The sequence below is a fragment of the Ochlerotatus camptorhynchus genome, unplaced genomic scaffold, assembly GCF_037179485.1.
Source record: "Ochlerotatus camptorhynchus isolate MF236.1 unplaced genomic scaffold, CSIRO-AGI_Acam_v1.1 ptg000530l, whole genome shotgun sequence".
Classification (NCBI taxonomy): Eukaryota; Metazoa; Arthropoda; class Insecta; order Diptera; family Culicidae; genus Ochlerotatus; species Ochlerotatus camptorhynchus.
In genome coordinates, this window is record NW_027041014.1 from 2,457,376 (window position 1) to 2,484,858 (window position 27,483).

The 27,483-nt window shown below is 41.0% G+C and overlaps 1 protein-coding gene and 1 pseudogene across 3 annotated transcripts in view; both read left to right on the top strand.

Moving 5' to 3' along the window:
• The window catches only part of LOC135713008 (tigger transposable element-derived protein 2-like), a 77,027-nt pseudogene extending 54,050 nt beyond the window's left edge, over positions 1–22,977 (top strand).
• The window catches only part of Liprin-gamma, a 354,000-nt gene extending 327,510 nt beyond the window's left edge, over positions 1–26,490 (top strand). For 2 of the 3 annotated variants that reach the window (XM_065236150.1, XM_065236151.1), the window contains exons 14-15: positions 24,038–24,061; positions 24,256–26,490. In XM_065236150.1, the coding sequence (XP_065092222.1) occupies positions 24,038–24,061; positions 24,256–24,708 (477 nt within the window). In that variant the 3' untranslated portion in view covers positions 24,709–26,490. The remainder of the gene's footprint in view (positions 1–24,037; positions 24,062–24,255) is intronic. The other variant, XM_065236152.1, reaches the window with a different exon arrangement.
• The last annotated feature ends 993 nt before the right edge of the window (positions 26,491–27,483 follow it).

Sequence of the window (27,483 nt, forward strand, 5' to 3'; positions counted from 1 at the left end):
CTTGATCAATTTAGCTTGTCTAGAGTAGTTTTTGTAAATGGAATAAAATTCACAAATAACACTTTGAAGAGTTGTTAATTCGGGCCGAGTCAAGAAAACAATGAAAATTTCAAAACAAAAGAAAATCAAGCGTCGACCTACATGGGACTCGCAGTTGCGAGAGAGTTTTACCGCTTCGGTATTGCTTGTCTTGGCGCTTATCCTCAGCTGCATTGCAATGTATACGATTGCTTTAAGCAAATCGGGCTGGTGTTCTTGCAGTGGCAGTCGCCCTGCAGCGCTGTGTGATTTCAAATCATCCTTGGTGTCCTTGTGACTTTTTCTGCTGGCGCTCTTCGGCTAACACGCTGGCTTTCAGGTAAGCTTCCTTCTGCTTACGCTCCTTTAGACACCTGTTTAAATTGGCTTTTCCTTCGTGCGTCAGCAATCCAGAATCTTCTTTTTCCCTGAGCTTAACCTTACTACAAAAAATATACATAATAATTATTTTTATTTAATATTTAGTGGAGCGTCATGTTGCGTGTACTTACGATCTCAGAATTTAAGTTCGCGATTTCTGATTTCAACTGATCCTGAATAAACGCTGGTCGCTTTTTTGACGGTCCTGATTGATCATCGCAGTTCAAATTTTCCGTAGGATGTGGCGCTTTGATTGGTTCTCGATGAGATTCCTGCACTGGAACAGATTTTTCGGTATACTTAAGCTTGCTTTTCTCCAAAATTTTAGCAAAGTTCCTCTTTTTAAATTTCTCTTCGCTTGTTCCTTGCGGAGAGTTGTTCAGAAATAAATTGGTCTTGCGTATTCGGAATTTTTCTTGGATTTGTTCCAGAAAAGCACTGCTTCATCCTGGGATTTCTTCTTGTTACTCTGAGGGTTTGCCGTAAAGATTACGTTGAAAAGACGTTGAAATTGTTCTTTCTTATACATTTTCACTTTTGCTACACAACTTCACAAACACTTAATTTATTATCGTATAAATCGTTCGATCTTTTCGATCTTCAAAGAAGCAAACGAATGTAATTTTTATGCATCTAAAAACTGATTTCCATTCACCTTAAACCTAAATTGAATGAACATACTCTCAAAATCAGGTTCAGCATAGTCCCTCCTAATGGTGTATCAAAAAGCGCTGAGAATGTAAATTTGATATGATGCCTCTTTCATTATTACGCATTATGACAGTTAGGTTGACAACAGACTTACTTTCATTCATTTCGCATAAAAAGATGTTTTATGGGATAATGAAAACATCAAACACATAAAACCTGACAATTTCGCTTTATGAGACTCGCAATAAGCGATTTTAACATTTTATCTCCACAGTTCGAAAAAGTAGTGTAAATTTCTGTTCAATATGATGCACATAAATGGAGCGTCACATATCATATACGTTTACATTATATATCATGTAAAGTTCTGACACATTTCATACAATGTAGCAAATATTGTATACAAAAGCCCATTGTTGTAAACAACATTGTTTGCAAGTTGAGCGGTGGCGTGAAATGAAATACAAGTCTACGTGAATGAATGTTTACATCACAATTAAAATTCAGAATTTTTATCTGTGCCGCCGGCAAACAACATGTTATTATGAAGAGCAAGGATGGAACTTTCATTTTTTTTATCTAGTTCGTTTATTTGGAAGGCTCAATCGCGTTAGCTTTACGGAGCCAATAATTCATTGTTCATTGTTTTCAACAAAATTCACTAGTATCTATGTCTACTAGGAGTTGGGCCGAATACTCGCGGCTTACTCGAGCTTAGAGGGGTACATTTTTGAAGGATAGGATCAGGAGAGGAGCTAGGAGTAGGGTTTCAGAGCGTTCTCGCCAGTATGAGGGATAGTGCGGTTCTAGTTTCGTCTGGAGTGAAGAAAATTTTATGGCAGCCATCTTGGATTTCACAGAATAGATCGCTCCTACAAAGATTGATACTTTTGTACCTATTAAATCGATGGATCGATTCTAGTGCCGTAAATAAAATCGATCCTCCAAGATCGAACCTCTTACTAAAGATCGCCCAATCCTAAGCGATAGAATGTAAACATAAAAGCTTACTTTTTTTCATTCTCTCTTAAGCACGCATCAGCGGGGCCAGATATACCGATTTATCGGTATTTATACCGATTTTCATACTTGATACCGATTTATCTTTATGAAAATATTAAGTTTGTTTAGCCATTCCATCTTTTAAAATTTCTTATTCTTGATATTCTTTCGACTAATGTTTCCATTTCCCCGCCGTTTTCGGTTATCAAGAAGTCGAGAAACAAGTGATGGCTTATCTCGGTAATTCCTGGCAATCAGGAAAACTTATTCAATGAACAAATAGGCCCAATAGGTTGATCTTCCCTTTGAAGATTCTTCTAACTTTCCCTAGGAATTTTCCTTCTCTTTACCCTCTTAGATATTTTCCGATTCCTCCCGGAAAGCTCGACTTCCCTTGAAACCTTCTTCTGGGTTTCGCTCGAAAGGTTCTTCCGCTTTCTCTCGTCAGCTTAGTTTTTAAACTTCCCCGGAACTTCAGGAATGCTTCCAGAGTTTTATTGCGATTCCATTAGCTTTACGAAAACTGCAGGAACTTTTTGTAAGAAGTTCTGAAACTTCAGAACAGTTCGGACTGTTGGGTAAGATTAAAGATCTGTAAGAGTAAGTTCCGATAAATTAAAGAGAGTTTCCTTAACTGCTGTTAAAATTCAAGAAACCGGAATTTCAGGAAGTCTAGATAACTTCAGTGAACTTAAGGAAACATCTGAAATATTTTGGAAACTTCACAAGTCCAAAGAACTTGGAAATTTAATGGTTTTCAGGACACTTCCATTTGTTTCAGGAGAATTGAGATAACTTTAGGGAAGCTCTGAGAACATCAGGACACATAAGTTCAAGAAAATTTCTGGACGTTCCAGTATTCACGTTACTTACCATATCACTAAAAGCTTATTAAAACGTGATAGATTTTAATTTACGCTTACCCACACGCGAAAACTAATATTTTAAGACTTGGTACAATTCAAAAATATGCGGAAAACAGATGAAATCAGCGCTAGCGAAAACAAACCCAACCGTTCGCAGGCAGAGCCTACTGCTGCTGCTGACAACTTTATATCAATTATATACGTTTGACAGTAGGCAAAATCACGGGCCTTATTTAAATACTTGACGTATACATGGTGGAAAGAGACGGAAAATCGTGTTGTAAACAGAAAGACAAGAGCAGATGATGGCATCAAAAACATGGTCGCCAGCCAGGTCCTTGCCTACTGCGTTCTTCGCCGAACGAACTGTCAGATGATGTTGCCAAACGAGCATGACGTCATCATGGTGTGTTTTGAGGGGGAAGTATTGTAATATTATGAACACAAAACGCTTTCCATACTCCACATTCCGAATTATTTCGCGGAAAACGGAAGAAGTAAATATTACGCAAACCACTCCTTAATTGTAGCAAAGATTTGCTTTGCACTTCATTTTGAAGTTTTGCGCACAAAACAAAACAAAACTGCACAACAAAGAGCTCTATGGGCATGAACATTTTTCACGAATGTCAGTAAGAGCATTTATTTTTCATGCTTGTCAAAAACACATTTTGTGCCTCCGCTTATCTATGGAATCTATAATATCTATAGTGAGATCATCAATGCAGCTCTCATACAAGAGGTGCGTGGATTTGTATAGGGGAAAATTATTTTATTTTCGGTTTTGATTTCGTATTTCGATTTTTTTTTTAAATTAGGTAAATCTGTCACGTAACATAAATCAATACCCCCTCCCCCCTATGTCACAATAGGTAACGCAAGCTCTAACTCCCTCCCCCTATATACATTACGTAATTTATGCATGAAGCCTTTTAACCAAACTTGGGTAGATGAAACTAGAACTCCCAAGACAAAATTGATCAAAATTTCAGTATAATCTGTTGGATGGAATTTTCGTTTTGAAGTTAAGTTGAAAATGAAATATATTTTATGAATATCATAGAAAATATTTTTCAACACAACGTCCCAGAATGATTTTTAACCAATTCATTCCAAATTTACAGGTAAATGACAAATAAATAGTGTATTTTTCCAACCATTGAAACAACATTTGCCAAACAATTGTTATCCCAGCTCTTTGAATTTACCCCGCCAAAAGGCACTCTTGGGCAGTAGAGGGTTAACAGGATTAAACCATCGGTAGAATCAAAATTCCGGCAGAACAGAATACAGGCAACCATTCTAGCTAAACTCTCATCAATGTAGCTTACAAACTTCCCCAACTGTTTAAATCAAAATTGTGCAAATTTTAGCCTAACACCATTCCGTATTCTTTAAGCTCCGACCGTCGTCATACAAACGGTGCACTGCAAACTAAAATGTGCACCTCATCGAGCAAAGATCCTCTTCCGAGTGAAAGCTTTTCGGGGAAATTTGCGTATGCACTCTATAGGAGTTCTGCTCTGCACTTACGAACGACGATAGCCGTAAAAATGGGCTAGCCTCTAGCTTTCGTCGTAGAGTAGGTCGCAAAGTACCCACCGTGCTCGCACAAATGGGAACCGAAAGTGGTTTAATGTGCAAGAAAGCATCGAATGCAGTTTTACCGTCATCGCCGCCGCGAAATGGTGATGGTCCTAATATGCATAATGAGAGTGGGTATGTCAATGTTTGCGTTGTTCAAGTGCTCCTGGTGTCAGTCAATTTAGAGAAAATCAGATCGATGTTTGATAAAGGATGCTCTTCAGTTAAGCGTTCGCAAACGAACGCTTTGTGATTCATTCTTCAATTTAATCGCTCATTTAAAATTTAACATGTTGGTATCTCTAACAAGCGAGGAACTTTCCGAATCTCCGGTCAACCAAATCCACTCTGATCTCTATTAAAAGCAAACGCATCAAAAAACGCATCATTGAGGCTACAAACTGCTTTCCCAGTGCACATTTTGCTCGTTCACTGCAGACACAACTCGTTCCGAGGGTGGGCACAAGAAACGATTTGCATTTCAAACAGAAAAGCTAATCTCATCTGCCTGAATATGGCACGGTCTCATCGGGCACTCTGTGTGCTCTGAACCTGAAGCGTTTCTTCTGCGATAAAGAACCCTGCCGGAGAAGTGGAACTTGAATCTATTTGCATTCCCCAGCTTTATGTACCACCTCAAAACCGGCGCCCCCAAGATGAGGACGAGCACAAGAAACTGATTTTTAATTCTCCAAAGAGACTCCTGGTGCCGTTGCTGCAGCAAGGATTCCTGAGCAGTTGATACCCATAATCTTTTGCTTTCAGCGCTGGGCGGAAGGGGTGGGACTCAGCTGTTGTGTGCTTATACGGGTGTGCAATCAAGTTGCATTCTTTGCTACAGAGTGTGTGTGTTTTTTGTGGCTCCGGAGGGATAAATCCTGGTTGGAAAACTTGTTTGACTCTGCAGTAATCTCTGGAGCTGGGTTGGGGAGTGCTCTAAGGAGTACCGCTTTAAGTTAGAAAGTGCTTGATGGTATTGATTTTGGGGTTTGCGTTCAGCGCAAATCCTTGTAGCTTCGTTCGAGAGCTCTGCGACAAGACACTTGCTAAGAAAAGCTAGTTATTGATCTACTTTGAATTGATTTCATTTTTCCACGGAGAATGATAGGATTACACGATAATGCTGAAGATTCCAATCCAGTTCTGAATCATTTCGACACAAAGTTAGACAAAAGAATCTACTTTCTAGCATGACAAACAGAGCACAGCAGGATACAGCGTTCGGAAAAGCCAATCGATGATACATTAAACCTTCTGCTTTGATCGCATCAATTCTATTTAAAGGTCTTCCTTTTAGCGAATGTTTAGGACAATTCGTATTCCAATCGTTTCTGTAACGAATAACCGCTTTTTCCGAACTTGACCCAATACTTTCACTTATAAACCAGTCACGAACATCCAGGAGAACCCTTCACCCACAATGTCTCCCGAAATGTTCAACAGGACATTGTCCCCCTAAACACTAAACTCAATACTTTCATTAAGCCACCGACAAACGAATCGTACGTGCTCTCGTCCGTCTTTTGTGTCTTATTTTCCGACGGCTTCCACTTTCTTTATCACTCTATTTTCCCCCTTGTTTTTTATTGCACGCCTATCATCACCAAACGCTTCATTGAAAAGCGAAAATTTAAATCCAATCCAACTCGAGAAGATCCCTCCATCGTTGCTAGTTCCCGGCACTCCACCGTATCGCTCTCATGAATCCGTAAACAGCCACGTGCCATCCAAAGCTTATTTCCCGTAGAACCCCTCCGGTGATTCTTCCGAAAACTTCGCAGCGAACCGTTTGCCAATCCAATTGAGGTATTATATAGGCTTTGCTTTTTATCGCGAACAACCGTGACAATTGTGCGCTGCTAACTTGTTTTCCCCCTACCACAATAAACAGCACCAAAAATAAAAATAGATAAGCTTGGACAGAAACAATAATCCACCCCGAAAACAAACCAAAAAAAGAAGAAACTACGGAAATCAAACGCTAGTAAGGTGAAATCAAACGATGTGAAAATGATATGGAATCGATAAGTGATGTGAGAAAATCTTGCTGTTAAGCTGGTTTGTGTGCAGACAAAGTCAGTATCAAAACTCAAAACAGTGGAACATTAAATAAATCAAATGAAAATAAAATCAAATACGTGAATGTAAATTGCTAGTCAAATGAATCGAAACAATACCATGAAAAATAAACTAGAATTGATACAACAACAAAAAAACACGTTAGCGTAGGTGTAGGAAACCGGTCAACTCCGTTTAATCTTGGCTTAATCTCAAACAGATACAATAATTTGTACATACACATACGCACTCAATCACACATGATGGTGAAGGATTTAATCAAAACTAAAACATCAAACGTCAAAATCTATGGAAATCAAAACCTATCAAAATATGACGAAATTAGAAAAAAAAGAGAGAGAGAGATGAAAATATATTGAATCAGACAATTTGACAAATATCGTAAAAAAAACAGTGCTGTGTGTGTGTTTTATTGGGAAACAAATCTCCGAGTCGACATGATTTTTTTGAAGAAAGGTGCACAGGGGTCAATGGAAGAATCGAACCTTGGTCGGTATTTAATTAAGTTTCTTTAAATGATGTTCACTGTTTTTTAGAACTGTCAAATTTTCTAAATCGTATAATGTCGATTTAGCAGCAGAATCAACGTATGGGGAAAGTTAACTTCTAACCTATAGGTGTTGGCAACCACCGTGAAAAAAAAATCCCAAATTGAATTATATTGTGTTGGAGTGTTCGACTGTGAGTTTCTGCAATATTTTGGTTTTCGAGGCATATTAAATATACAAGCATTTCATCAAATAAAAACATTCAGCAAAACTCTGGGTCCTTTACGGAGAAGAATTCCGACAATGGTGGACCAATCTATTGCACAAAACTACATCGATACGCAATTCATAACTAGAGCTTCCATTTCCCGGTGGCTTCCACCATCCCGGGATTCGGTAAATATTTATTTGATATCCCGGGAAATCCCGGGATCCCGGGAAGTGAATAAAGATAGTAAATTGTTTTAATATTGGTATGTATCATCTCCTTCGAAGAAAGATTAATTAGTAGGGACACCACATTTAAAGAAATATCTTCATTTTGAAGACATTTTAAATTCTGTGAAGGTATTTTTTTTTTTCATGAAGACATCAGATGATTTGTGAAGTTGTTTCAAGACATGCGAAAGCTGAAGTAGACTTCCGATTGATTTTTTAAATTTTAATCTGGCATATGAAGATTTTTGATAAAACATGATCCAATTGAATATTCACAGGACTTCACTGGAATATTCGATTAGCTGGAGATCGTTTGAATACTTCCTGATCAACGTTCAGTTTTGGGAGAATATCTTCTCAATAATACTTGAAGCCTTGAAAAATATCCAGAGGACTTTATTGAAATCTTCGATCAGCTGGAGATCTTTTAAGTACTTCCTAACCGAGTTGCCATCTTGAGAGAGCCAATTGAATGTTTGAGCAGCTTAAGATCTTCGTCTTTAAATCTTCGACCAGCTGTATATCCTTTAACCCTCCGTTACTCGCGCTGTTGTACTTTGTACAACACACATGAGTTTTCCATTGCCATTTTGGTGCTGAGTTACCAATCGATCTGAAACCAACGGGTATTCCTCAAAAAACTTTTTTTGATCTAAACAAGCTAAACTTTGATCACAGTAAATACCTAAAAATGCGGATAATAGGGAAAATGTTAATGGAAACCGCGTAAACTGTGACCATACTACGTGGGATTTGACTTAATTGATTACAACATGGAATATATCGAGATCCTGACCAGATAGAAAGTTACTGCCTCCGACAAAGTTGTTCAGGAGATCATAGCCTTGTCGCTGGCGGACAGTTGTTCAGGAGGTCAGGCCTTTTCGTAGGTGGACAGTAGTTCAGAGTTTTCTCACATCGCGGCGCTACTATACCTGTGAAATTCTCGCATATAAACTATCTCTAGATCCTGACCAGATAGAAAGTAAATGTATTCGGCAAAGTTTTTCCGGAAGTCAAGATCTTTTTGTTGGGTGACAATAATTCAGAATTTTCTCACTATGCGGCGCTAGTGAGCATATTCAAAAGCTTTAAATCTTGATCAGCTAGAAAGTCTTCGGCAAAGTTGTTTAGGGGGTCAAGACTTTTTGGCTGGTAGACAGTAGTTAAGAATTTTCTTACCACATGGCGTTATTATACATGTACACTTCTCGCATATGCTATACCTCGAGATCCTGACCAGATAGAAAGTTACTGTCTGGGACAAAGTTGTTCAAGAGGTCAAGGTCTTTTGGCTGGTAGACAGTAGTTCAGAATTGTCTCACTTCATGGTGCTAGTATACATGTGAAATTCTCGCATGAAATATCTCAAGTTCTTGGCCAGATAGTAAATTACTGTCGTCGGCAAAGTTGTTCAGGATATCACAAAATTTTTGCTCGTGGACAGTTGTTCAACATTTTCTCACTACGTACTTACTTACTTAAGTGTCCTGAGCGCCATCCCTGGCGCAAAGGGCCAACGTGAAAGATCTCCATCCTGGGCGATTGTTTGCTTTCGCCTTGACCTGGGCCCAGGTCAAATTCCGGTCGACTTGCTTAATCTCCTTGTTTAGGCTTCGCCGCCATGAGCCCCTGGGTCTGCCTCTGCTGCGATGTCCGGCTGGATTCCAATCCAGCGCTTGTTTGCAGATTTCATTTCCGCTCTTCCGTAGAGTGTGGCCAACCCACCTCCACTTACGTTCCCGAATTTCTGTCGATATCGGCTTCTGGTGACACCGTCGATGGAGCTCGGCATTCGAAATCCAGTTGTGAGGCCACCAAGCACGAATTATATACCGCAGGCATCGTTTGTTGAACACCTGCAGCTTCTGTGTGATCTCCGCTGATACGCACCATGTTTCGCTAGCGTACAGCAGTACAGATTTCACGTTAGAGTTGAAAATTCGGATCTTCGTGCGGAGACTAATCTGATTTGACTTCCAGATGTTTCGTAAACTCGCAAAAGCAGCCCTTGCCTTCTTGATCCGTGCACCTATGTCACTCTTGGTTCCGCCGTCCGACGCTATCTGGCTGCCAAGATATTGGAAACTTTCAACCTTCTCCACTTCCTGACCAGCTACCGTAAAATTGGATGGATTTCCCGTGTTGATATCCAACGATTTAGTCTTGCTGACGTTGATGTTGAGACCTGCCGCTGAGGAGCGTTCGGCGAGATCGTCGAGCTTACTCTGCATGTCAGAACGCCGTTGTGATACTAAAGCAACGTCATCCGCCAAATCTAGGTCGTTTAGATGCTCCATTGTAATAGGCTGCCAGAGCAACCCACGGTTCGGCACACGGTCGATCGCACCAACCATTATCTCGTCGATTACGATGAGGAACAGTAGCGGTGATAGAATACATCCTTGCCTCACTCCAGCGACTACCCGAATAGGGTCAGATAGGGCTCCGTTGTGCAGCACCCTGCACGTGAAAGCCTCATACTGAGCTTCGATGAGGTTGACGATTTTATCCGGAACTCCCTTGCGCCTTAGGGCGCCCCACAGGTTTTCGTGGTTGAGTCGGTCGAAAGCTTTTTCGTAGTCAATGAAAACCAAGTAAAGGGACTCTTGGAATTCGTTGACCTGCTCCAAGATTATGCGGAGCGAGACAATATGGTCCACACAGGATCTTCCAGCACGGAATCCCGCCTGCTGCCGTCGGAGAGTCGTGTCGATCTTCTCCTGTATCCGGTTGAGGATAACTTTGCATAGAACTTTGAGAACACAACACAGTAACATAATGCCACGCCAGTTATCGCATACAGTTGGGTCCCCCTTCTTTGGGACCTTCACTAAGACGCCCTGCATCCAGTCAGCCGGAAAAGTCGCGGTGTCCCAGATATTGCAGAATAGTTGATGCAACATTTGTGCAGATAGCATGGGGTCAGCTTTGAGCATCTCTGCTGATATGCGATCGACCCCGGGAGCCTTGTTGGATTTCATGGTTCGGATAGCAGCTTCGATCTCCGGTAGGGATGGCGCCTCAGAATTGACGCGAGTGATGCGTCGCACTCTTGGCGGTTCATGCCGAGATGTTGATGGCTGGTTGACCGACGAAACTTGTAGAAGCTGTTCGAAGTGTTCAAACCAGCGTTTCAGCTGATCAGTGGGGTCGGTGAGCAACTGACCAGTCGCGTCCTTCACTGGCATCCTAGGATTCATCCTTGCTCCACTCAGGCGTCGTGAGATATCGTAGAGGAGACGGATATCGCCTGTTGCTGCGGCTTTCTCACCTTCATCGCCTAGGGAGTCCACCCACGCTCGCTTATCCCGCCTACACGAGCGCTTCACTTCCTTCTCGAGAGCCGAATACAGTTGGCGGGCCTGGTTCTTCGCTCCTCTGGTTCTCGCCCGCTCTATCGCGGCTTTTGCATTTCTCCGCTCCTCTATCTTCCTCCAGGTGTCATCCGTGATCCACTCCTTTCTCTGAGCGCGCAGCTCGCCCAGGTTGTTTTCACTCGTTTCAGTAAAGGCATCCTTGATCGCCGTCCATTGCTCTTCTACGCTGCCACCATCAGGAATATCCGCAGCTCTGGTCTCCAGTTCCTCGACGAATGACCTTTTTACTGCTGGATCTTCCAATCGGCGTGTGTTGAATCGCCGTCCGAGCCGCTCCTCCCGCCGCTGGACCCGCGCGATACGAAGGCGGATCTCTCCAACGAGGAGATGGTGGTCAGACGCGATGTCGGCACTGCGTTTGTTCCGAACGTCAAGAAGGCTCCTTCTCCATTTTCGGCTGATGCAGATGTGGTCGATTTGATTTTCGGTATGTCCATCACGGGAAACCCACGTGACTTTGTGCACTGGTCGATGGGGGAAGAGCGAACCCCCGATCACCATGTCGTTATTGCCACAAAACTCTGCCAACAGCTCACCGTTTTCGCTCATTTCGCCAAGACCATGGCGCCCCATGACACGCTCATAATCCGTGTTGTCGGAGCCGATCTTCGCATTGAAGTCGCCGATGTAGATCTTGATTTCACCTCTCGGAATTTTATCCACGACTGCATTCAGTTGACTGTAAAAGTTCTCTTTGTCCTGTAACTCGGCAGCATCGGTTGGCGCATAACATTGGATTATGGTTAGGTTACGAACCCGCGTTCTGAATCTGGCAACGATTATCCTCTCATTGATAGGTTCCCACTTGATGAGCGCCGCATTTGCTTGGGCGCTAAGCAGGAAACCAACTCCACGGTGGCGGGGAGCGTTTTCACCTCGAATACCAGAATAGAGTAGTACCTGTCCCGACGGCAGCTTGTGTTCTCCAAAGTTTGGCCAACGGACTTCGCTTAGTCCCAGGATTTCGAGCTTCATGCGTCGAGCCTCGCTGGCGAGTTGTGCCAGCTTCCCCTGTTGGGCTAGCGTTAGTACATTCCATGTTCCAATTCTTGTCCGTTGTTTTGCGCTAAAAGTCGTTGCCGTAATATCAGTCCGTGATCTTTCTCTATTGGTTTCTGTAACAGTTGTAAAGTTTCGGGGACAGTAGGTAGTTAGCCTAAGGTCTCCTATCCGCCGTGATGGGGCTGCCATCTTGGGTATAGCTTTCGGGGATAAGCATTTCTTGTTTCAGCCGCTGGATGCCAGGCAGACGCTGTTTGAGCCGCACCTCCATGGTGGACAGACGCTCAGTTATTGTGTAGATGGGGCTGCCATCTTAGATTTAGCTGACACAATACAGCATTTCTTATTCAGCTGCTGGATGCCAGTCAGACGCTGTTTGAGCCGCACCTCCATGGTGAACAGACGCTCAGGCCGTGTAGGCCGAACCCGCTAGGGGCCCCCTTCCCTGTCAGCATATGACCAAAGCTCCCACCGGGGTTGGTTACCCGATCTTCGCTAAGGTTGCTCATATCCCAGGAGACACCACGAGGAGGTAGGGATAGGAGTTACTGGGTAAGAGGCTAATGGACCACTAATGGGGTCTATTTTATCCTTCAAGTACTCGCGGTACTGGTGGTACGCATTACCCAGTCGTTTGCCCCGCTGGCCAATGGCCAGCGGTGATGAAAAGAATATGATACTTTTACATCATCCCTCTCACTACGTAGCGCTAGTGAAATGTGAAATTCTCGCCTGTGATATATCTCGAGATCCTGACCAGATAGAAAGTTACTGTCTTGAACAAAGTTGTTCAGGAGGCTAAAGCCTAGAATTTGTGAGAAAATTCTGAACTACTGTTCACCAGCCGACCTTGACCTTGACCTCCTGAACAACTTTGTCGTAGACAGTAACTTTCATCAGGATCCTATCTGCTTTGATCGATTCTCTTCATCGACTTTCTCTTTTCATAACCACTGCTATGCAAACAGATTTCGCGCTAATTCTACCATCTAGTTTGATAAAGGATGTTCTTTTCCAGCGTCCAAAACGTCAAATACAAGAGGGAAAGGTTTTGCAGCTGAGTTATTGACGAAAGAGAAAGTCGATGAAGAGAATCGATCAAAGCAGATAGGACCATTTGAAATGTTCATCGAGAACTGTCCACCAACAAAAAGATCTAGACTTCCTGAACAACTTTGCTAAAGACATTTACTCTCTATCTGGTCAGGATCTAGTGATGTAACACATGCAAAAACTTAACATGTATACGAGCAATACCTAGCGAGAAGATTCTGAACTACTGTTAATCAGCAAAAAGGCTATGATCTCCTGAACAACTGCCTAAGACAGTAAATCTCTATCTGGTCAGGATCTCGAGATATTTTATATGAGAATTCCACGTGTATACTAGCGCCACTTAGTGAGTAAATTCTGAACTACTCTCCACCAGCCAAAAATACTTGACCTCCTGAAAAAGTTTGCCGTAGACAATAACTTTCTACTACTCCACTGAACTACTCCACCAACGAAAAGGCCTTGACCTTTTGAACAACTTTGCCGAAGACAGTAACATTCTAGCTGGTCAGGATCTCGAGATTTTTTATGTTGTAACCAATTAAGTCAAATCCCACGTGGTACGGATACCGTTTACGCGGTTTTCATTCACATTTTCTCTATTGTCCGCATTTTTTGGGGGTTAACTGTGATAAAAGTTTAACTTGTTTAGTTAAAAACAAGTTGTTTAAGGAATACCCGTTGGTTTCATATCGATTGGTAGCTCGGCTGCAAAATGGCAATGGAAAACTCACACTGTTGTACAAAGTACAACGCGCGAGTACTCGTGTTACGAAAGTTGGCACGAGTAACGGAGGGTTAAATACTCTAATCCGTCTTGGAAGGATGTCTAAAAGATGTCTTTTGAATTTTTGAACACTTGCAGATCTTCAGAACATTACTTGATTAAGTTGGGAAGTCTTGAATAATATCCATAGATATCATCACAAATCCGTTATACGAAGATTCCTGTACTTTCAAGACGTTCCTTGAACTTAAACTCAGTTCCATGAACTCAAAGTCTATATAAAGTTCCGAAATCCTGGGATTTTCCGTCAATTCCTTCGAAAGTTCCCAGTACTTCAAAGATTTTTCCATAGCTTACATCTTTTAATTTTTCGTTAGGTGCAACTGAATTTCTGCCCAGCTTGCTGAACTTGTACGAAGGTATAATTCATGCGATGTTCCGTAATCATCGTCTACGAAGTTGTTTAACGTTCTACTGTCCTGAAGATCTATAATGGTCCCTGAGGTTTTACAAAGTTCCACGAACATCTATGAAGTTCTCTGAAATCAAATGAATGTCTCTTGACATCTAAGAAATTCCCTTATGTGACGTGATGTTATGTTTGTCCGACAAATTTCACAATAGTCCGTGCAGATCATGATGATTATGCTTTAGGATTACATAGATTACATACTGACGGCTTAAGGTAAATGACAGAGATGAAGAGCTATGGAAACCAAGATAGAAAACGGTGATATATAGAGTGGGTCACCGTTATATGGAAAAACGAAAACTTTACCTCACCAAGCGAGAACAACCCTTTTTTGGTTACATTTGCGGTCCCAAACAACTGTGCAAAATTTGAGGACGATTGGTTGTCCCCCGGCTTTCCGCATTGCGTTTGAAATTTGTATGGGAAAACCTAGGCAGTTTTATCACTAGAGACCACAATTTTGCATGAATTATGTTTGCAACTAACCATGTACAAATATATTCCAGAAAGTACCTAACAACTTTGCTAAAGGAAATATGGTGCTAAAATGCCTCTAAAAAAGATTATAACAGTTCAAATATTTATGGTTTGAATTAAATGCAAAAAATCAATTTTTCTGCCAACACTGCCGGTTTCCAAACTGAAATTATTTCGGAACTTTTAATCGTATCGATTTGGTATGTTCAGATGAATTTTCTAAAACAATTGCTCTATCTCATATGCGTAGTTGGAGAGATGAGGGGGGGCTGGCTTAATAAACCTCATCCCCCTACCCCCCTCACTCATATCAATATAAGTAAAGTTTCAAACTGAAATAATTTTGGAGTTATCGATTTGGTATGTTTTAGATGAATTATTCAAAAACGATTGCTCAATCTCATAAGCGTAGTTAGAGAGCGGGAGATGGGGCTTACTATACGCAGTTTTTAATAGAAAATTGTTACACTGTAAATATTGAATATCCACTTGTCCGTACAGTTGTTAGTGAGGTTATGTTGTTTGAATTATTAGTAGTTGGAAAATGTTAAATTTCAATACCAAACTTTAATTTGAAATATTAAACTGCCAGTGGGACCACCCCCATATAGAAAACATAATAGTCGTCCTATGTCAAAAACCAAAAACAGAAGAAAACGAAAACTGTCTTCACGAGTTTCGTCTCAGACTCAGGTACAGTCGGAACGTGGGCTACGTTTTAGTTGGGCTCCCAAGTCAAACGTCATTTCTGACAGTGCTGATTTCTTTTCGAAATTTCGACCGACTTCATGCGAAAACCGGCAAACGAGTTGAGTAATGATACAGATTATTGCAATGCGATACAACGAGTAGCTTCCTTGATGGTTGTCAACGATGTGGCTCAACGAAGGGTGAAGCTTATTTCTGATGTTACCAGGAAATCCACCCGAGGCCCAGTTCAACAGCAATATTTGCTTCAGGTGATTGAAAGCATCGAAAAGAGTACCCTTAGAAATCGTAGAATATATTAAACTGAAATATAATCATTAGAATCCAATGACATTTGTGTGCATATGTCTGACATTGTAGATTACACCAAAATAGTAGGGAAGGAATGGGAGTATTTACTTTCAAACAGCTGTTATGAGATTGAGCAAATGTGTTTAAATAACCCATCAGAATAACTCGAGAGGGATACAATAATACCCCCCCCCTCCCATATCCAACTTCGCATATTTCGGCATATACACACTTAAATTTTTTTCGTCGATATTCCAACAGCTGAGTAGTTCTGCAATTTATTTTACTGATATTCAGTAAAACAATTGCCGAGACTCAACTAACAAATAACATTTTGCTGAGATATCAGCTAACAAACAAATATTTTGCAGAGATATCAGTAAAAATTAATGCGAAGGTAATCGGCTGTTGAATATTTTACCGAGCTAGATTAAGTGTATAGTCTAGATACTAGCCCAACTTTGAGCTGTCAGACGAGATTGAGAAACTGTTTTGAATAATTCATCTGAATATACCAAATCGATAAGTTGAAGAACTCCAAAGTTACTTCAGTTTGAAACTTTACTTCTATTGATATGAGTGAGGGGGCGTGTTTAGGTGTAATAACCCTCCCCCCCCCCCCCCCCCCTCTCCAACTACGCATATAAGATAGATCTATTGTTTTTGAATAATTCATCTGAACATACCAAACCGATAAGATAATCAACTTCTAAATTATTTCATTTTGGAGGCTGACTTTCATTGGTACACCAGCAGTGTAACAAGGAAAAGTGATTTTAGGCATTTAATTCTAAACATTGATCTTTGAACAGCTATAACTATTTTTTTAGAGTTATAGGTCGCTAGGAATAAAAATGCAAAAAGTAGGTTTTCCAATACTAATGTCCATACAAATTTCAAACGCAATGCGGAAAGCCGGGTTTTAACGAACCACCCCCAAATTTTGCACAATTGTTTAGGACCCCAAATGGAACCAAAAGAAACATTGTTCTGAAAAAATGATCATGATGACCCAACCTACACACTTAATCAAGCTCGGTAAAATCTCCAACAGCCGATAACCTCGGCATTTGCCATTGCTGATATCTCTGCAAAATATCTGTTTGTTAGCTGATATCTCAGCAAAATGTTATTTGTTAGCTGTGTCTCGGCAATCGTTTTACTGAATCTCAGCAAAATAAATTGCAGAATCACTTGGCTGTTGGATTCTCGGCGAAATAAAATAAGTGTGTAGTAATCATGTACCTAGAAGACTTCGAACAAAAGATGTCTAGGCTAGTCAGCGACGAAACCACGTATGAAATCATCCCCAGAGACCCCACCTCGAGAACGCAAACGAAGAACAACCAAATTACCAACAGACTGCTAAACCTCAAACTGATCACCCATAAAAAACATCGATGGATCACCACAAACAACGCAACCTGATCCAGAATATATGGTCAACCGAAAGCCCATAAAAAATGACCTTCCTTTCCGACATGTTGTTCCTAACCACACAACCCTGACCTACAACCTATGCAAATTCGTTGCAGACATCCTGAGCAGTTCACTCAAAAGCAACTACAACATCGCCAGCTCTTTCCAATTCAGCTAAGAAGTATCTACAATCACCATTCCAGTCAACCACACAATGATATCCCTAGATGTGGTCTTCCTCTTCACCAACGTCCCGAGGCTCCTGGTGAGCAGAACCACCGTCGACCGATGGGATGAAATAGACACCGATATCTCCCTTGACATGTTCCGAGAGATCGTCGATTTCTGTATGGAAGCAAGTTTTTTCCGCTACAAAACCAAATTCTACCGCCAAACGTACGGGACTCCCATGGGAAGTCCTCTATCACCGATATTACCCGACATAGTTCTCGAAATTTACGAAAGTATGTAGACGACTTATTCGCTATCATACCAAAATATGCACTGGCGACCGTACTGGAAACGTTCAACAGACAAGAGACCAGACTACAATTCACCTTCGAAATAGAAGTTAACGGCAAACTTCCCTATCTGGTCACCACCGTGAAAAGAAACGAAGATCGTTCTCTTCGCACAACCTGGTACATCAAACCAATTGCATCAGGCACAATGCTCAGCTACCAATCGATCCAATGCAGCTACAAATATGATTCACCGAGCACTAGGCGAGTAAGAGAGGTGCCACAGTCGGAAGAAGTGTCAGTTTGTTTACTTAAATGAACCATGCCCATTTTGTTATGGCATGTTTGCTATAAGAAATGCTCCTCGTGTTTATTAACGAAATTCACATAAAAGATTGATTAATTGCGTAGGAAATCAGTTTGGCACGGCATTTGTGACCAGCATACACCTTCCGGTCGTATGAAACAAGTCAAAAACTGTCCAAATCCTCAGATAATTTTTTTTTTTTGAATTTCTGTATAGCAAAATAGTGAACTTTTCGTGAACATTAACGGCAAAGAACTCACCAACACTGGGAGACCGTGAGTTCCTGCCCACCTGTCATCTCCCATCTCGCACCGAGCAGGTATGATCACCCACAACAGAGGAACAAGCACAACAGGATGTCAACCAGATGATACACAATCAACTGTCAGCAAATCGCTACCCAAAAGCGTTAGCAAGACAACTGTCGGTAGACTGTGGACTATCCTCACTCACGATGGAAAATGAACAGGTGGGCAGGAACTCACAGTCTCCCAGTGTTGGTGAGTTCTTTGCCGTTAATGTTCACGAAAAGTTCACTATTTTGCTATACAGAAATTCAAAACAAAAATTTTATCTGCGGATTTGAACAGTTTTTGACCTGTTTCATACTACCGGAAGGTGTATGCTGGTCACAAATGCCGTGCCAAACTGATTTCCTACTCAATTAATCAATCTTTGATGTGAAATTCGCTAATAAACACGAGGCGCATTTCTTATAGCAAACATGCCATAAGAAAATGGGCATGGTTCATTTAAGTAAACAAACTAACACTTCTTCCGACTGTTACACCTATGTATTAGCCGTCTCGATCCTCACTGTTCGATTTGATCAGTTTAGTAACCTCAAATTATACTCAACCTGCCACTGTAACAAAACGGTCTGGGTCAATCCGTGGGCAACATCGCCCACGTTCATCCACGGAATAAATGAGAATCTCCTTCCAACAACAGGATCATACAACCGGTCAAAATACAAGCCATCCCAAGAGGATGTCCCAATGAGTGGGGAAAAGAGCCCGCCCTCTATTCACGAAATGTTAAAGACAAACAGTTAACATTTCCACTCTCCCCATCCATTTCGCTTCAATCGAGTGCCCTGGTGGACCGTCCCGTCCCCAACATTTAATGTTTCATATAATAATAGAATGAAAGTTAATAGAAAAATACAGGAAAGATTTCACCCGATGCTAGAAAGAAATCCATGACATCATAATGATTTTGAAAAGCTCCCATAGATGTGCTGCCGCTACTTCTTTAACCGGTGTTAAAAACAGCACTCTCGCCTTTCGTTCCTCACACAGTAACGTTCAACCACGAAACACACTCTAGCTGCTCCAACTACAGCCTGAATTCGTTAGTTGGGCCATGACTGCGCCTCAACTGGGGCAACTGACAGCTGGTCGAAATTTTCAGGGGGAACGCAGATTATTTGTTTTCTTTCTGCAAATAAGACGGAAATGTTTCACAGCAGTTGAAAGTTTCGTCACCGGTTCAAAGAAAATTAATTCTTTCTGGTCGTTATCTTATTTTCAAATGTATGTAATTAGTGTTTTCAATCATTACTCTTTAACAAATGCCTTAATATTAAACAGGAAATGGAGCTGTTGTCGGCAGGGTTGCTTCCACTCACTTGCTATACAAAACTGTTTTTCGAAATTATGAAATCATTGAAGGTTAAAAGAAGGGGTCGTGAAGTATGTATTTGACACATAAAACCTGTCAATATTGCTTTCAGTGCTTCACAATCAGCTATTTTACGATTCGTGAGCGCTCACTCTGAGTGAACGCTCACGAATCATAAGATCGCTGATTGTGACGCTCTGAAAGCAATATTGACAGGTTTTGTGGTCAAACACGCACTTTTCACTCTCTTCTTGATACTTGCAAGCAGGGTTGCTTCCACTCACTTGCTATAAAACAATGGTTTTCAAAATTATGAGATCATCAGATGATATAAACCTGTCAATTTCGGTTTCAGAGCGTCACAATCGACGATCTTATGATTCGCGAGCGTTCACTCTGAGTGAGCGCTCACGAATCGTTAAATCGCTGATTGTGACGCACTGAAAGCAATATTGACAGGTTTAATGTGTCAAACACATACTTCACGACTTATTCTTGTAACTTACAAGTACTAATTATCATTATAACATCTAATGTTTTCATAATTCGGAAGCACAATTTTTTTATAGCAAGTGAGTGGAAGTAACCCTGCTTGCAAGTACAACATATCATTATTTCATCCAATGATTTTATTATTTCGAAAAACATTTTTTTATAGCAAGTGAATGGAAGCTACCCTGGTTGTCGGGAAGCAAAACGATGAAGCGCAAATATACACACTTAGCTTTTTCTACCGAGCTCGGCTTTGAAAATCTCAGCAAAAATAAGTTTCACTGAGATCTTAGCAAAAGTGACATTTGATTGCTGAGTCTCGGATAATGCTTAGCTGAATCTCAGCAACCAAACGAAATGTTTGCTGTGATCTCAGGCTGTGTTCCAGTTGGAAATGGACACTTCGAAAATAAATTAAGATGTTCGAAAATCCCTCTGTTGATGATCGGCTGATTTTCGAGAAAGCGTCTGTCAAAGTTGATTCCTTGTCTGTCAGAAATAAGTCTGCTGGGATAGTAGGTTTATTTGAAAATTTTCCATCTGTCAAATTTAAGTGAAAATTTTCAAACGAGCCTTACTCGCGAGTTAGAAATGAGTCGAGCGTAGCCTTTTTCTGAGGAGTAGAACGAGGGGGGCGACACATCTAAATCTCAATTTTAGATGCTCAAAACATCTCACACTAGCGAATCAATCTTCGAAAAATCTTCTTGCATTTCTCGCATCTACTTGCATCGCGCATCATCTTTTTGCAGGAAATCTTTAGAATCGTCATCAATCTTCTTTCTATCTACCCAGCTTTCGCGCAGCTAACCACAACAAAACATAATTTTTCCTGCATGGTATATAGAGTCGCCCCCCTCGGAGTAGAATGCCTACTGCCAAATCATTCCACTGAGCTTCAGAGCTTGTGAGCGAAGGGGGAAAATGACAGTGAGGATTGCTGCCATTCATGTTCATGATTTCTGTCACATGCTCTTACTCTCACTCTGGGTAAACTTTGAGCTTCTTGCGTCGAACAAAAAAGTCATCGGGAGTCTCGAAAAGCGCACCTCACGTCAAATCATCCTCTCGCTGAATTTCACTCTCCCTCTCTCTCTCTCTCGAGGAGTTTTTGTTGACTTATTCCATATTCCTATCGCCACTCACTCGCAGAACAAGAGTGTTTTAAAACCTCCAGTGAGTTTGAGGAGTTTCAGCAAGTCTGGTCATCAAATCGAAAATAGACAGCTATAGAGAACACGGAGTAGAAGGAACAGAGTTTCCCGTTGATGGAAGCGGCATTATTCTTGTGGGTTCTAAAACAAAGGAATGCAAACATAGGTAGCTGTTCCGTCAGATGTAATGAAGGCCAAAGCCAGACTTCTCTATGAAACTTTACAGCAAAACGGACGCTACGAAGAATGCCAGTTTCTTGCATCTAATGGATAGGCTCGTCGTTTCCGGAATCGTTTTGGACTACGTACGGTTGTAACCGCTGGAGAAAAAGCTTCGGCTGACCTCGAAGCTTACGCCAAGTTCAAAGGAGTGCTTATGAAGAAAATCCTGGAAATGTGTTTGAGCCCTTCGCAATTGTTTAACGCTGATAAATCCGCATTATTTATTAAACTAGGGTAATTGCATCCCAAACGGTTGTCCTGTTGGGATGAAAAAGCTGCTGCTGGACGTAATTTGAATCGGAATAGGTACACATTTATGCCCTGTTCGAACATGGACGGAACGCTGAAATTAAAACTTATGTTCATCGGCATGTCTGAAAACCCACGATATCCCTCGTGATAAGAAAGCTCTACTGGTATCTTATTATAACTCAAAGAAGGCTTGGATGAACCGGATCCTGTTTCGAAAGTGGTTCGATGAGGAATTTGTCCCCGCTGTGCGAAAGTTCAGCGAAGAGAACGGGCTTGAACCAAAAGCACTTCTTCTTGTTCTTTTGGACAACTGCTCGGCTCACTATGATGCATGTGATCTAAAAAGTGATGATGGGTTGATCCAAATCATCTACTTGCTATCCAATGTCACTAGTGAGTGCCAACCCATGAATCAATCCGTTATCAACGTAATCAGAACGCGCTATAAGAGAAAGTTGATGCTTGGTTCTTGAAGACGAACATCTCCCCTTCAATCAACGACTGAAAAATATTTCATTGTCACTATCAGCGAATCCAAACACATAAAGCAACCAACGATACAGACAAAACGATTGCTACGACTACCATGACAAACTCGCTCTGTAACAAAGCTCGATCGGAGTGGTAGAAAGATAATGACCCATTGCTTGCCTGCTTTGTTGCAATACCTATACACGGATGAGGACATAGCTTGATCTGAATCGAGAAAAGACATAACAAAAAAATTTCGATTAATACACGTGTATCATCTCCGGCTTTACTTCGTGAAGCAGCTTGCCAATAATTTGCTCGTTTCACATCTCATGAAAAAGAATGAAGAAGATTACATCATTATTGCTTTCCACTTCTGACATAGCGTTATCATTCGGTTCGTTGATCGCTTGTCATTTTGTCATTTGGAGATATTTTTGATTCCTTGGTCACTATGCATTGATTGGTTGGCCAGCTCGTGGGATGAGATATCTGCATCAACAATAAGGAATTCTTGGAATAAACTGAATGATGAATTTCCAGGACACGAGTACAATGATTCTTCGTCTGTTGACGATAACGCCCAAGACTTCAAGTTACTCATCGCTGCTGCAGACAAAGCAGCCGGTACCAATACAAGTGAGAGTGACGTTGATCGCTGGCTCAATGATCAGGTTGTTGATTCGGAGGGAAATATTTTAAGTGTATCAAGTCATCAGTACATCGACGAGGAAATCATAAAATCAGTGCTACAACGGTTAGATGATACAACATGTACGAATGAAGAATGGTTGAAGACATTTGGTGAATATGTTCAGGGAATGGACGAGCAACAGACGGCCTACGATGCATTTCCAAACTGCAGACAAGATTTTTCTAATGTACTTAAATCATTGAAAAATGTGATTGAATATGACAGAGATGACTTTCAAGAAGTCACTAAACTGGTATCACTGTGAAACAAACTGATTGATGTTGAATGGAAGAAGCGTAACCTGTAATTATGTTTACTTGTTTGAGAATCATTCTTTCAACAATAAAGTTCCTTTGAATTTTAAACAGATTTTTATCGCTAAATTCGTCTCAAGATACATTTGTAGACCCCTAGAAAATGATGACGTTCAGACGTCAGTTTGATTTTGACATTTAATTTTGACATAAGAGTGCTTTTTAGTTGGCCAACTGCGAACACCCAACTAACGAGCACCCCAGCTAACGAGCACCCAACGAGCGAATCTGGTAACTTAAAATTTATTTTAATTAATTATTCAAACCTTTGTTAGAAGGGCTTAATTTATAAATTTCCATCCTTGGAACGCTGACAAATCTTTTGATCTTTTTCTATTGCAATGACACCAAGCCCCAGCTTATAACCGCCACTCTCCCTGTTGCTTTCGCATATTTCCATTTTCCGTTTTCAATTTAATTATTCAATTTGCATCAGAAGTAGTTCACTGCACCCATACTCGAAAGAAACGCATGCATTTCAAAGTCCCTTCTGTTCCCTAATGATTCCATTTACACCAAATCTCGCGTAACAATTGAATAGGGCCAATCTTCGTTGATCGATTCTCTTCATCTCTTTGATTCTCTTTGGTTTACCAAGGCAACATAACCGAATTTCTCACGATGTTAGCTTGTGCCTGAAACAGTCCATTCGATGGAATGACGCGTTATTCGCGAAAGAGAAAATCGATGAAGGGAATCGATCAACAATGATGATAGGCCCTTATCTCGTGTTACGCGAGAAATGCAAATGCTTCACAGAGGAAGAAAATAATCGCATAATTTAAACCGAGCACACCTCTTCAACAGAACTGCAATTCTACCCACCGTCCCACCGTTGCACCCGCCAAAGTAAATTTGCATTTTGCATGCAGAATTTCCGACCAACCAGTAATCCACCTCGCCATTACTAATTAGCATTTTCCATCTCTTCTCTTTTTTTTATTTCTCTCGTCTAAACTTCCAACTACCCCCATCTGCCATCCCCCCATGCGAACATTTCATTCAACGCAGTTTTCCGCATGGAAAGGATCACAGGTAGTGTACCCTCGCATTAATTCGCCTCCCTTACAGATCTCTCTACTAACTACTGTCACTGGCGTTCGTAGTTTTCCGAAAACAAAAGTGAGCAGCCCTTTCAAATCGAGCGGCTCTGCGAACGCCCCTGACCTTGTTATCCTGAACCGAATAATAAACCTGCGCTAATCAATGTTTCTCCATTTTCTACTCAGGGATCTCTTACCAAGGCCTTCCGGATAAGCTCCAACTACAAACCACGCGGCCCCGGCAGTGGCAGCAACGGAGGCGGCGGCAGTGGCGGCGGAGGCGGTTCGGATAAAAACAGCGTCTACAGCTCAACCTCTCCGACGCCGTCGTTCAGCAGCAGCGAGGGTGGCATCTATGCAGCCGCGGGAGGACTACATCATATCCATCATCTGCCTCCGCCGACGACGGCTCCGCCACCAATCCCATCGCAGTATTCCAGCAGCAGTAGTCCACTGGCGGCGGGCGGGACGACGGCTGATCAACGGGCCAGCTATCGGGTCAGCGCACCTCCGATGGACCACGCCGGCTCATCGGCTGCATCCTCGTCCTCATCGATGGCCACGCTGCCCAAGTACGCACAGCATCGGCGGGTGAAAAGTATCAGTGATATAGAGGTTGCCTCGGCTGCACCTGGATAGAACAGTAGGGGATTACCGCCTAGCGTTTGCGAAGAGGAAAGGGCGCTTAGGCCGGGCAGGGTAGACTGACCACAATTGACAGGAGGTAGAGTATGAATATAGAAAGGGGAGACACGACCAGACGGCAGCTTTCAAATAAATATTGCTCAATATGCAGTGTACATCTGGGACCGGTTCACAGACAAGTCGGTTGGTTACTCATGGCAAGAGTGTTTTACTTTTTTTCGATTTAGCAATTATAAATCTTATGTCTACGTACTACTTTATTGCGTTCGAACATATTTTAGAAAGCGGACATTTATTAAGGAAGAAATATATTTACAAAGGAGAATATTCTTTTATGCTTTGTAAATTCAGGACCGCGACCCATGCACATGCACCTCTATTTGTCTGTGAACCAAAGCCGGTAATATTGATGCCTGGATGAAAACAAAAATCCTCCATCCACTGGAGCTGTTATCGGCTACCGCGAACTGCATGATCAGAGCTATATTCTTCAATAATAGAACAAAATCACATTCCATAACCACTGACAGTGAACCTCGGAGTGCACAGATAGGATACCTCTGTTTGAAACCGATGAAAGCGGATGATTTTTTTTTCGCCCTTCCAGTTCAAATAACTAAGACCACACGTGTCAGAATTCATGCGATGATATCGGTGATCCTATATATGCCAGCTTGGTGTATGCCAAATGAAAATTCCATTCTGAGTTCCGATTTGGATTTGAATCATGCACCATGGTTATCCGGACTTATCATTGGCTGGAGTTCTCGCGCAAAATTTTATTGAAATTTCCGATTGTGGTTTACCACGGAAGGGCCTGGAAATATATGTTTGCGGTAATATTTATCAATTCTCGCGTAACAGGTGAAAAAGGCCCATCAGATTTTGTAAACAAAACTTGTAATGCCCCTTTCATCGCCTAAGCAAATCAACAACATCCCCTTTCCGATAGTGTCCTCGTTTTTTTTTTACAAAAATTGATAGGCCATTTTCAAATGTAAAGCGAAAAATTTTCATCGTTTAAAGCAGAACACCCCGGAGCTCCAACATCAACTCTGCAAACGACAGCTTACATTCCACTCTAAAACAAACAGCGCGCGAATCAACATATCACGCCATATTCCACAACATAGCTAGGAACAGAGTAAAAATGAGGCAAACGTAAACAATAGACCAACGTGAGTAGTAGTGTTGCTATTATTGTTTCAACTACTTTTTTTTCACAGGAATCAGTATAGCGAAACCAACACCCATATGTTTTGTTCCAATACAACTGAGTTGGTGTGCAAGCAGGGAACCGTATCAATAAAATAAAAGTGTTTGTCTTTTAAACCGCAAACGGTCGAACGAATATGTTTGGAAAAAAATTAGCCTACTCCACAAAACAAATATATTCTTGTAAACGATATTCCACGTGGAAACATTCAAATCCAAGACTCAGAAAGATTATTATAAATGAAGAAAAGAAAAAACTGATAATCAAGTGCATGGAAAATTGATATTTAAACGAACAAACATCACTGTCTCAACTAGATTAGGCTCATCAGAAAACAGAAATATATTAATACTGAACTGAATAATATCAATGATAGTCAAAGTATATCGTGATCATATGGAAGATAATAGGACAACTAATACAAACTTGATACTAAACCAAACATAATTCCAAATATTTATATCTAATATTAGCGTAACTTATTGTAGTTCATAAATTAGAAATAGTGAGCAAAGATTTTCTCTTGTAATTTATCTATAATGAATTCATTATTGGTACAGCTTCTGTAACGAAAAAATAAAGTATTTGTATTTATTCCAATTAAAATATGTCTTTCCTTACTACTTTAGGCTCTGAACCATTTGGTGGATTATTTTAACTTTTGGTTAAAATTTGACAGATGGAAAGTTATCGATTAACCCTGCTATCCGAGCATGGTTATTTCTGACAGACAAGAAGTTAAATTTTGACAACTGTGGCTCAAAAACCGGTCGATCGACAGCACGGGGATTTTCGAACATAGAAAATAACTTTCGAAATGTCACTTTTAACCACGAGTTAAATTTAACTCGGCAAATGGTTCACACCCTTAATATGGATTATCTTTTTAAGGTTCAATTTACTTTGATGCTTTTAGGAAAATTTCAAAAGCAGTTTTTTCCGTCGCATTATTTCAGATTGCAAAAAGCTCGCACTATTCGATTCCTTTTGATATTTTACACAAAATGACGGGAGCTTTTTGCAATCTAAAATAATGCGTCGAAAAAAACTGCTTTTGAATTTTTTAAAAATGCATCAAAGTAAATTGAACCTTAAATCTTCTATGCGAAGATTATTAAAAAAAAATAGAACAAGATTCCTACACAGAAAAACAAAACTACCCACCGCTTGGGTTTTTTAAACTCAAATTTGAGTTATTTGACCTCAGCCCGTTTCATTTTCTCTCGCTATTGTTGTCAAAAATAGAACGAAAGATTCGACTCAACCGTCTAGTTCCGTACGAGAAGCCAAAATTGAGTAATATGCGATATACCCAAATTTGAGTTAATTGAACTTAATTTTGGGTAGAAAAAATTGAAAATAACTTAGTGATGGGTAATTTTTTTTGCCGTGCTTAAATGCAAACTACTTTGAGCCGGTTTACCCAAATTTGGCTTATTGTACGGAACATGGGAGATGAGTGAAAAGAACTTAATTTTGGGTTGTTTTGAATTTCTGTGATAGCTAATCTTGTGAACGAAAATCATATTTGAGTTGATTTAATCGACCGTGAA